Raw genomic sequence first — 12414 nt, 5'->3', positions numbered from 1 at the left:
ATTACGCAGATCGCTGTCTCTTGATTTCAGTGAATGTCTCACAAAAGAACCAACAGCCTGCAGAACCTAACCAGCCCACTCGGCACAGTTTATTGAGCAGAACATATGGAGTGTTGGTTTAGTTCTGCACGTGCTTGTGTGTTTTGTGAAGCTCGGACGGATATGTGTGCCTGCATTTGCCGGTCTGTGCAAATAAGCAATTAACAGAGATCAACTCTTATGTAAAGACACAAATAAATGGACATGCACTTTGTTCAAACCATTGTACACATTCTTTTAGAAGTGTCTGGCTGAAGGATATTTGGCAGGGCTCTGGCCTCTAAAAGCACTGCGGCTCAAGACATGTAGTCCAGATCAGCCACATCTCCGACAGTTTTGTTGTATCATCATTATTTTTTGCCGGGTCACACACTCTCACATTGCAATTGTCTTATCTTTGTGATGAAATGTTGTAATTGGCACATTTTAAGCGAACGTATTGGCTCTGAAGACAAACTTTATCACCGGCAACACAGATTAATGAAGCACTTATCCTAACAATTTGAAGACCTTATTGGGGATTTCATACATTTGATCAAAATGAAAGAGGACATTATTCATTCTTTAATCACACATCACATTTCGATGACATGGTAATGGAACTTACACAAATAAGGCGTCAAACAACATCTTACAGCAGACACAGGTTCCTCATAACTCAGACATATTGGCTATATTTCTGCAAAAGTTCAGCATACGTAAGTGCAGTGAAAGCTCTATTCAGTTCAGTTCTGCAGCTGTCCTTTGTATACATGAACGGAAAGGACCTCAGCGCAATGATGCCTCATTACTTTCATTGCAGATGTACCCTTTCCTCAAAAATGTTAGTACTGTCGATGGTTGTATTGCTGTGGACCATGTGATTTTGATTATTAGTAGACATTCGATCTACGTCTTAACTCGCACAACGATCCTGTCTGTTCCACTGATATACACAATAAGTGGTTGCAAGTACTTTTTTGTCTGGTCCTCTCAGATGCTTTATTGGTGGGGTTTGGCATAGACGACGATGCTGTCACTGCTTTTCGGCCCCACTAATACGGTACTACCGGTTTTAAGGAAACTCTCAACATTTTTGCAACTACTGCAGGCCTGCAGATGCACCGCTCGATTTGCTAACAGAAAACAAGAAATCGCTGTGTTTTCTTCGTAACTCATCATATACGAGGAGTCTCTGAGTTGGGCTGCTGGTTGGGAACAATCTGAGGCTGGAGGACAGGCTGGAGAAATAAGCTCAGCGTGCCCACCACACACACTATTATAAAGATCCACAGGAACATCCGATCCACCACCATGGCCACATACTTCCAGTCGTCTATCACCTGCAAATATACAGAAATCAAATCAAACTTACTCAAGGCTCATGTTTTTGCCACAACAAACTTAACACAGGCTTTTGTGAAAATGAACCATCAGTATTGCAAAACAGTGAAATGAGTATGTAATCCTCTACCGGTGTGTCGTCTGCCGACGCTACCATGCCTCTGAGCTGCCACTTGGGGGCAGAGAGTGTAATGAATGAATAAATAAAGTGTGAGAGTGGTTCCCTTTCTGAATCCTTGCATCCAAACAAACTGTCAACCTTCACACATTTTACATACATCAAATCAATATGTCTCGTGGTCTTTGTTGGCCATTGAATTGGGTTGAATTGGAACATAAAGTGTTCTGTGATAGACTTAATGATAATATCAATATACTGCCGTATGTGTTCAATCAATTCATCACTAATATAGTGTAAAAGGTCATCTATTTTTTTAGGGTGCTGATGGCTGACATATTTTAGTTAAAATACAGACGTTTCCATATTGCTAAGACCGACACGGAAATAGCTATTGACCCTTTCAACACATTATGGTTCCTCCTTATTTCACTGATTTATCAGAGAACGAGATTGATTACCAAAAGGCTGCCTTTAATTTGCTCGGTCACAGCCCTTACTTAAGGGTAGTGTATAGTTCTTACTGCGCCTCGGTGGTAACAGAATGTACAGTAAATATTATCACGCCAATGCAAACACCTTTGATCCAGTTTATTGGGATCAGGATAGAAGGAAGAGGAGGCAACTGACAGTGTTGAAATTGTGCAAATACCTGCACTTTTTGCAAACTTGCTTGGGTGTCTATGCTAAGCTAGCATAATAGCCTTTCTCCACAGAAATAGATTGTGTGTGAATAGGTGTACTATAGCAACATCTAGCCTCTAAAGATGCGGATCAGGCTACAGAGGTCTGATAACCTCACCCTTTTCTAACTCTTCGAAAAGAAAATTGATTGAGGGGTTGGGAGGGCACTGGCGAACGACTAAGAGGGAATGTGTATGTTTAACAGTACTCATTCAATATACAATCTGCTCATTATGAGATGAGTAGAATAGCATAGACAATGGTCCAATGTAAATGTTTTTGTTTTGTGATACATTTAAAAAAGAATCACAAATCAAATCAAAATGTATTTATTATTTGACCCTAAAAATATAAATGTATTATTCCTTAGACAAAACTTCCATCTTTCTTGAATTATTAAATATCAGTTGTGAAACTATTTAGTAGCACAACACATTTAGCAAAAATGTGGCTATAGCACTGTATAAACGTAATGAAACATTTGGTTGAAATGTGGATACATACCCTCTGGTCATCATCATCTCCCATCATGTGCTCAGCCACAAAGCGCACCCCGTTCACGGCCTCCTGGACATCGGCAGCCCAATCTGAGTTGCTTTTCTGCTGGAGGTCATAGGTGGAGGTGAAACCACTGGAAATGTAATCAGTGGAGCGCAAGTCCCCCTTCCTGTTGGAGTGACTGTAGCCCAGCAGAGGAGCGACATTTTTGTGTCCTGGGGTTGAGAAGGCAGAATTGGCAGAAGACAGCAGGGCAGAAGACGACGTAAAATCTGTTTTGGATGCGACTGGGTAACCCAAGCCCAAAATGGATCTCCTCGCCCTAAAACACCGCTGTCTGCGAAGTCTCTGGCTAGCAGAGTTATTCTGAGGGCGTCTCATGAAGAGTAAGGCAGGCAGTTTGACAAGAAATATCAGCTTGACCCAGGAAGGCATGGTGTGGGTGCTCGGAGAGCGGTGGTGAACGTTGAGCACACACACACTGGTGATGATGGAGAAGGTCACGAGCACCATGGTGAACATCAGGTACTTGCCGATCAGGGGCACATCCAGTGAGGTGGGAGGAACAATCTTTGAGATTAAAAGCAAGAACACAGTGAGAGCCAAGAGCACGGAGATGCAGAGGGTCATCTTCTCCCCGCAGTCTGACGGTAAGTAGAAGACCAGAATGGCCAGAGAGGTGATCAAAACACAGGGAATGATGAGGTTTATGGTGTAGAAAAGAGGCTTCCTTTTGATGATAAAGTCATACGTGAGGTCCACATAGGTGGGATCCAGGGGGCTGACAGTCCGTCTGCCTGGCAGCGCCAGGATATCCCACTCCCCGCTGGGAGTAAAATCATCCATACTTGCCACCTCAGACTTTAAGATCAGGTCGATCTCCGTGTGGTCATACGTCCAAGAGCGGAACTTGAGGGTGCAGTTCTGCTGGTCGAAGGGGAAATGCTTGACCTCAATCTTACAGGCACTTTTGTAGATGGCTGGAGGAAGCCAGTTGATGCTGCCATTGAAAAGGACAATGGCATTGGTGAAGACGGTTACCTCATAGGTACCATCAGCACTGTGAGAAGAGGGAGAGAGATAGAGAGAGAACTTTAGAGAATCTGTGTTATCAAGAATCCATGTGAAGTGAAGATAACAGGAAAGCTATACATATTGAAGATGTTGTATTGGTTATTCCCTATTGCAAATCAATATCAAAATTAAAATCCGCTGGGGAAAGATTAAAACCTTCAATCATATATAAACACTGCAGAGGCTCCAGAGAATTATTTTGGGAAAGATATTGATGGTGAACAGAAACCACCTTAAATCTCAGAAGTCTAACTGTCAGATAGAGTTTCCCATTCCCATTCAAAAGAATAGCGTCATGGTCCTGGGATTTGGTTGTAGTTTGTTTCATGTTTTATTTTGCCCTATCCTTATGTGTAATGTATTTTACTTCCTGCCTTTGTCTGTTTCCCACCTGTTGTCTATCTCACCTGTATTTTACAGTTTGATTAGTCCCGTGTGTATTTAGTCTGTTAGCTTTTCTTCTTTCAGTTGTGATGTTGTCTGTGTTTGTTCCCCTTGGAGTTTGTCTTCAGTTTAGAATTTGGAATTTGTCCTTTATTTCCTTTGTACTGCCTCCGCATGCGCCCTCAGTTTTTGTTGCCAGTCAATTTTGTTCTTGGAGGAAGCTTTTGTTTTTAGAACCTTCTATGTAATTATCATCTACTTTAAAACATTGCACATACGAATGTACAATCTCTTTGACACACTGTGTAACACTATGACATTCCAGTGACGCTTACTTGTTGTACAGGACAATATCTGGGAGCCAGATGTGTCTGGAGGGAATGCGCAGCTTGTTGATACCTTCGTACTTTGCAGGGTCCCATGATAACCTGTAATCCACCCAGTGCTGCAGAGACAGAGCGCCCTGGCTGTCAATTCCGATTTCCAAACACTTTCTCAATGCCAGCTCATTTCTAATTACATGCTTCGTTATCAGTTAAATATGTCTGGAGCAAAATTACAGAAGCAGTTTTTTCCACACTGAGAGAGGAAGAATAAATATGGTTTAATTCAAGTTCAGAGGGACAAAACATACACTGAGATGACTACAAAATACAGGTGAGCTTCAGCACACTTACCTGAGTGAGCCAGACATTTGTGGTCATGATCTGTTCTCTTTCATTCTGGAAATGTACAAAACAACTAGAAATTATTTTCACTTTTCCTGCTCAAATACAATTGAAATTGTGTATTGAAATATAACTGCATATTAGTTGACCCTGAACACTGTATTATGAGGAAGAATTGCCACCTATTATGCAGTTGTGCAACTGTTGTTGAGTAAATGCATTCCAATAAAGCAATAAATTCCTCTGTGAGTGCTATATTGACAGAAAGTTGAGTTCTCATCAGGAGGAGGTTGCTTAAAGATTTATTATTTAGCGTTCAATTGTACTTAGCTCCACCCTCTCATATCACTTCTGGTTGCAAAAAGCCAAAAATGGCAACGGTAAAATAAACCCATTGAAGATGCTGAGGACCTGAGAGGCGACTCTAGTTTCTGCTGGTGTAACAAGGGCACAACAAGGTTTTGCACACAGAAGGAATTACTATCTAGGCTGAAATAAATAGCTGCATTTAAATCCACCCGTCTTCTCTGATTGCTTGTTAACACGTTTGTTGACGGCATTGTCATCACACTCCCATGACATACACATTCAATATAGTGATCCCAAATGGAAATCATTCCGAGGGTACAATATAAACTCATCCACTGAGCCTGTGAGTCTTGCTGCCTTAGTCGGCAGCGGGAAGGACGCCTCCACTGTAAATCACAGGAGAACCTCTATCGCTGTGGCTAAAACAGCTTTATAGCCCCTTTTAATCCAATGTGCTTGAGTTTCAATCTGGACATGACAGAGGCTGAGATCACAGCTGACCACATCTATCCTCTACTGCATCCATCCATTCAGAGCGGTGGCCTCGCTGCACTAGCTGGTTGAGAACTAACTGCTTTATCAAAGCTTTGTGGCTCTTGCTTTGTCTTTTCCTTCATTCTCTTTGTCTTTGTCACAACAGCACATATTCTCTCCCACATAGACAAACACATCCACATCTTCATGGTGGGCAGAAGTATTCGGTGCCTTACCACACTGATGAGCTGAGCCAGAGACACTTGCAGCTTTACTGGGACTCTCTCAGTCCTGTTGACAGCCGGGCGGATGAGAGGATTGTAGCGATCCTTTCCCAGCAACCAGTTCATGAGACGCTCCTCTGAGTCGGCACAGCTGCTACCTGGTGATACAATTTTGTTCAATGATTATTTTTATGCACAGGTAGTATGAACACATCCAACATATCAGTATCAAGACAAGACCTTGAGAGCATAAATGTTCCATGGAGAGAGAGAGATATGCTCAGACAATTTTAAGTCCATTCTACTTGTTTTCATATAGTCACATAGGTTGTTTAATTAAAGCCACTATATTCACCTGTCACATTGAACTATTTAATTTATTTTTAATATGTAAGGTCTGGAAGGAGTTCTAAAATCCAGAAATAGATAGATAGACAGATAGATAGATAGATAGATAGATAGATAGATAGATAGATAGATAGATAGATAGATAGATAGATAGATAGATAGATAGATAGATAGATAGATAGATAGATAGATAGATAGATAAAAATATCGGAATGAAAAATACTCAATATATACAACAGAGGTGACTTATTATAAAGTCTAATAGCAGTGGGCAGGAATGTTCTCCTGTATCGTATCGGTCCTTGTGACAGCGGAGCTGAATCAATCTGTTGGAGAAAGTGCTCCGCTGTCCCTGCAGTAGGTGGTGAAGTACAGAGCACTGGCCACAAATTAGTTTGGTTCCCTCGTCTCTAAGTCAATACTTGTTTTTAATGGGATATTGGTTAAATGCCTGTGGTGAACACGAGCTTCACGAGATTTTCATGTTGTGTACGATATAAAATATATCAGTAAATACTCCTCTCATTAATTTTGAAGCTTTTACATAAAAGGCGGTTGCTGGAAAAACCCCATTCGTTTTTTTGTCGGGGGAACCATTGCAATGCTGACTACCCCAAAAAAATTGCAGCACTCTAAACGATACTGGTCCAATAACGGTGTAATTCATAGGGATACTGGTCTACATGTAGACAGGTATACCCTCTCTATCATACATCTGTGCTAAAACTCTCCAACACTACGTAAACAAAGGGACCAAATCTATTTAGCAAAATACTGTTCCTCATCCTTGTCAGGCTGCTTCATACAAACTGCACGTAAAGTTTTAAGGGAAAAAACATCTGGCAATTAAGAAATACAAGGATGGCTTTGTTGTGCGATTTATAACGAAGTATGATGAAGGCCCTACAGTCATGTCCTAATAAGTAATTACATTTGGGATGGGGGCAGATAGTTTCCCACCATGTTAACAATTCTGCTTTTGCCTTGAGCCAAACCGCTGGATGTATCATTAAAGTGAGAATAAACCATGAATACCAACACTTCAACTCAACCTCCTTCCCTCCATCCCTGATAAATGAAGCCCATGTCAGGGGTGAAGACGAGCCCGACTGACACTGATGATTAGTGCGTCTCATTTGGAGCAGAGTGAATACATGTAGCATTACCTCCTCCATTTTCTTTACATCCAGCAGGTTATTTATGCCCCCATGGTCTGGAGCAGCTGAGTCGACTAACTCTCGGGAAACACTCAAACGCATGTGAAGCACACAAGACTCTTACTGATGTGCCTGGAGAAAAAAAATCGCTACGGTTGTCAATATTCAGCAGAGTGATGTTCATGGCTGCGGAACTAATGCAAACAATAAGCTTGTGCCTTTTGTGAACCGTGTGCCTTTTGTGAACCTTTGCGATGATGCTATAAGTAAGAACAAGGTTAGACTTCCAACTCAAATGCTTCTCTTCTTGCTCAGTATCAAGCTGTGTGCGCCATTATCGGCCCACAGACTCCTGGAGCTTTGCAGGGCGTGGCATGCATACAGCCTAGCCCCACGGGTCAGCGCATGCTGCCATGACTGTGCCTTGGCTGCAGTCCCATCCAACGCAGCCAGACTTTCACAGCACCCTTTAACAGATGGTGTGTTGTCAAAGCCCTGAGAGACCTGAGTTAAACAAGCTCTGCCTTCCCCAGAGATGAGGTCCACTGCCAAACCAGCCAAACTTGTGATTACCTGCTGTGAACTGCCACTGCTGTGTGTGTGTGTGTGTGTGTGTGTGTGTGTGTGTGTGTGTGTGTGTGTGTGTGTGTGTGTGTGTGTGTGTGTGTGTGTGTGTGTGTGTGTGTGTAGGTTTAATGTGTAAAATGAACAGCGCCTCAAGTATTGTGTTGACATTACGTTGATGGAGAGCGAAGTCGGGCGTGTCAGCGGTTGTGCAGTTGATAAGGTCACTCTGCACAGCATATTTGAATAAAAATAATACAAAAATGTAATAGAGTTAAGAGACCAGAGAGCGTAATGAGGTGTGTGAATAGACCAAAACATGGTGCAAAGGTTGAAAAAAATATATTTCTTTCTCTCTCTCCGACTCCTTTATATTCCATCTCTTAGTGATATGATGATCTGTAGTAATAAAATGTGCACATCTTCCAACGTCTTTTTCCTCCTACCTTTTATATGTAAGGAAAAATACGAGACATATAGAGCTCTGCTACACACATGAGGATTCATACTTAATTGTCATCACTGATATTTATACAAAAATACAGTCACATTATCAGGTATTGATCTTCCCAAGTGAACCCATTTTGGTGACAGGAAAAAGTGATGTTAAAGAAGTCAAGAAAAGGACGGGAAGTTACTGAAACCGATACTTGTATGGGTTCAGGGGACGGTAGTGTGTGTACTTCTTGGGTGTATCTGTTGTATAGCATATTAGTTGTGACCCTGCTCTAAAAATCTTAAAATACAGTGAGGGTGAATACAGTCCACATTTTACAACAAGGCCAGGTCTGACTAATCAAAATGTCCCTAATGAGACACTGGCTCTGTATCATACTGTTATATGTTGCTATTTGTTCATGCATGTGTTTGTAATCTAAATTAAATTGAACCTGTATATTTCAATTCATTGTATTGATTAAAACAATAAAGCAAGGCATTTGAGGTATCTGCAAATGCACCACGGAACCACTTCACTGGAAACTTCAAAAACAGAAGCACTTTCAACCCCCCACCCGATCCAAATGTGGAGCCGACACACATGCCAAAGCAAATGAATAGAGCAGCCTTAATTAGGCCACTAAACGTGAAGAAAGTGAAACTTACAGTGAACCAAGGAGAGGAAGTAAGCGAGGATGCAAAGAGTCCGAGTCATTTTTTCGGCACCATCTGATCCGCAGGAGTTGTCGGTGTTGATGCCTCAAAGCTGCGGTGTTGAGCGCTCTTCCTCTCGGACATGCCGGAATCTACGCTTTGGACACTTCAACAGCACGGTGCTGATGCCTAGAGAAAAGAGTGATAATTCGCCAAATAGCGATATATCTGTTGCTCCGTCTTTGGGGGTTTGCTTGAAAGCAATCCGCCCCATAAACTTCCCCGAGTCTCCTGTAGGGTCTTTACGCGCTGTTGACACGCAGCAGCCTCGTCCTGGAGCGCTGCTCTGTCCGTCCCCAGCCAGTCCTGCAGGTCCGGTCCCGGGCTGTGGTCGGCGAGACGTTTACACCAGCAGCTCTTTTAGGTGGCATGTTCACTGAACGTTCACGCTATATTTCACTAATTGAAAGGGGAAATGGGAGTTATGAATTTCTAAACTTTTGCGCTTGGATTTGGTGAGAACATGCATCAAAGCTATAGGGGTGTAAGCTATAGAGCCATATCTATGGCAATAGTTTTGTTCATTTGAAAACAAGATTTGAACCTGTAAAAAAGATGTGAACCCGAAAAAACAAGATTCGAAACTATACAAAAAAAGAGTGAAAGTTGAAAATATAATATATTGTAATCTGTTATTGAAAACTGAAAAAAACAGAACCTAATCAAAATTATATTTAACATGACCTAAATATGTACATTTAAGATGTTTAAAGAGTAAACTCTTGTGTAACAAAATTATTTAAACCCATGTCAGTGGGCATTAGTTTAAATGATTTGTCATGCTGTCATACATGAGAACCAATGTCCATTTTTCAATTAATGATTTAATCTGAAAATACACTGTACAATGTGTGTCCCTTTCATACACTTATTTTTATTTTGAATACATATGTATTTATCTGACATGTCTTGCCCTCACACTCAATCAACTAACATTAGATGACGATCCTGGGACTTCCCATGCTCTGACTTCACAATGCTTTGGCGATTGTGGCCATGAGAGAACAATAAATTATTCTCTGGTCCTGGATGTGAGATTTAGTGAGGTGAGGGCCAGTCAGATCAGGAGCAATGCAATTTAAGCCAGGCAGATTTAGAGTGGCCACGCAGTTTAAAGCCTCATTATAATGGCCAGTAAAGGAACTGTATCCGGCATGAAGAGCAGCCCCAAGGACTCGCCTGGAGTTGTAAATTCTAACTCCAAAGAGTTATATTCTGGATTATTGAGAGCAGATCAATGGGGGCTGATTAGGTTTTGAGCCTCACATGGTTTGGGCCATGGGCGGCAGAGTTTGTCCAATTGCCCAACATCGTATAGACATATTGTTTATACATAAAACAAATGTTTCATTAATATGCACATTGTATTTTTAATCCAGATGCAGACAGAAACAATTGGATAGAGTAGACTAAACTATTGTTTTTGCTTTCTTCAGTCTATGTAAACCTTTTCAGAATCTTCAATGTTTTCTTCCTATCTTACTTTCATTACTTTCATTAACTAATAGGATGTCATCCCAAATATCTCAATGGATAGATCGATAAATACTTACAGGTCGTTGGCACTATTCAGATTTTTGTTTTCTTAATAACTTGATTGAAATAATATAGTTTTTTTTTAAAATAGATAACTGTAGATTCAGAAAGGTTAACTTGAATTAGTTCTCAGTCAAACAGAGGAATTAAAGTAAAAACAAATCTACTTTTTGCATCGACACATACACTGAGAATGGACTAGGAGACACCTTATGTCCAGTAACTATTTGCATATTCATATATTCTGGGTTGAGGCTGAAAAAGCAGGTCTAATTTTAAAAGCATTTTACAAGAATGTTACTTTTTGTAAAAAAAAAAATATCAGGAACAAACCAGTGTTTTTAAATGTCTGAAAATCCGGTAATTGCAGCTGTTAGGATAGAACCATGACAAATACAATAGCAATTGTGTAAAGGACAACCACTAAGGTCCATAATCTAGACAGCCGACTGAACTGGAAGGCCAACATCAACGCTGTCTATAAGAAGGGGATGAGTCGACTCTTTTTCCTGCGGAAGCTTCGATCCTTCAATGTATGCAGCAAGATGCTGGAGATATTCTATCAGTCGGTTGAGGCCAGCGCCTTGTACTTCGCCATTGTCTGCTGGGGGAGGATATGGTCCGGGTTATCCATATTGTACAACCCGGACCACCCTCTCCACCACCTACTGCAGGGTCAGCGGAGCACAATAAATGTCTATCATTATTATGGTAAAAAAAAAACTTTTCTGACACACCTAAAATAAGAAAACCAGTTAAATAACATTCAGCAATATATTTTATGTTCAGCAATATAACAAGCAGCCAATAAATTCAAGGGCCACAGCATATATCATCTGAAGGGTATGTTGTCTCGAAGTCTGGGCTGGTGTGCTCACATGTCAGCAGAGACTATTTTGTTCTGGATGTCAGAATCAGAATCGTATATTTTGTACATTGCACATACAAGGAATTTGACTAGGTGAAAGGTGCACAACCATAAACATGGATATAGAATAAAACAATAGTGCAATAATTGAGACATAATCTAATGTGTGGTGTTTTCAGTTTACACAGGATCTTGCCTACATCTGCTCACTCTGGCAGGAAGTCTGTGTGGATTCTCGGTGGATGCAATAAAAACAGGAAACATGATGAAAATCATGGCGGATCCAAACATATCTGGCAGACTGACAACCCCTCATGCTTTACATTGCAGTAGTCTTGAATAGAGTTTAATAAAACATGTAACGGCTCATTGGTTAACCATTGATGATTTAACAGTTTCCCCAGTAGCCTGGTGCGGTGTCCCATCAGACGAATCACCATGAAAAGAGAGCCCCTTTGCTTACAGTTCGGCTATCGCTCTTTTTTAGATAAGTTTGTGTTTAGTGCTTGTCTAGTTAGTGTCTTTTCGCAAAACATGTCCCTGTATGTTAGGGAGGCATGATGGAAGAGCAATGGCTAATCAAATAATAGCTGTTGTTGCAGTACCATGTTGCACCACTGCAATCCCACCCTGAGGGATATATATCAAGCAGGCAGTTCATTACCTGGAGTGCTTGGCTCCTGTACCAGCAAGTCGCAGCCTCACATGAAGATATCGATTGCCCACCATCCATTGCCTGCTGGGGAACAACCCAACTCATAGGTTCAATGTGTTTCAGTATTATGGTGACAATCTTTTTTGGTTTTATGTGTGTGTGGGCATGTATGTCGCAAAATTCATAAGACACTCAAACTGTTCTTATGGTGTAAGTGCAATTTTCAGGTAAAGCACTCCACCATATTTTACAAGTACATATTGTATTTTACACCCCACTACCTTTTTGACAGGTCAAATTCTGATACACTCTGGATTTAAACTTTAAAAAAAAATATGT

At 41.1% G+C, this 12414-nt stretch overlaps 1 protein-coding gene across 1 annotated transcript; it reads right to left on the bottom strand.

Annotated features, from left to right (window-relative positions):
- Window positions 1–1196: 1196 nt before the first annotated feature.
- On the bottom strand, window positions 1197–9100 carry chrnb4 (cholinergic receptor, nicotinic, beta 4 (neuronal); the record flags this gene model as incomplete). The annotated part of the gene is given in 7 exon segments (XM_079217258.1): window positions 1197–1361; window positions 2669–3722; window positions 4456–4565; window positions 4798–4842; window positions 5808–5953; window positions 8969–9043; window positions 9046–9100. Coding segments are annotated over 7 exon segments (1650 nt in total).
- Window positions 9101–12414: the final 3314 nt, after the last annotated feature.

Source organism: Taurulus bubalis (assembly GCF_910589615.1).
Source record: "Taurulus bubalis genome assembly, chromosome: 4".
In the NCBI taxonomy this organism is placed as follows: domain Eukaryota; kingdom Metazoa; phylum Chordata; class Actinopteri; order Perciformes; family Cottidae; genus Taurulus; species Taurulus bubalis.
This window is presented reverse-complemented; position numbering and strand designations above follow the sequence as displayed.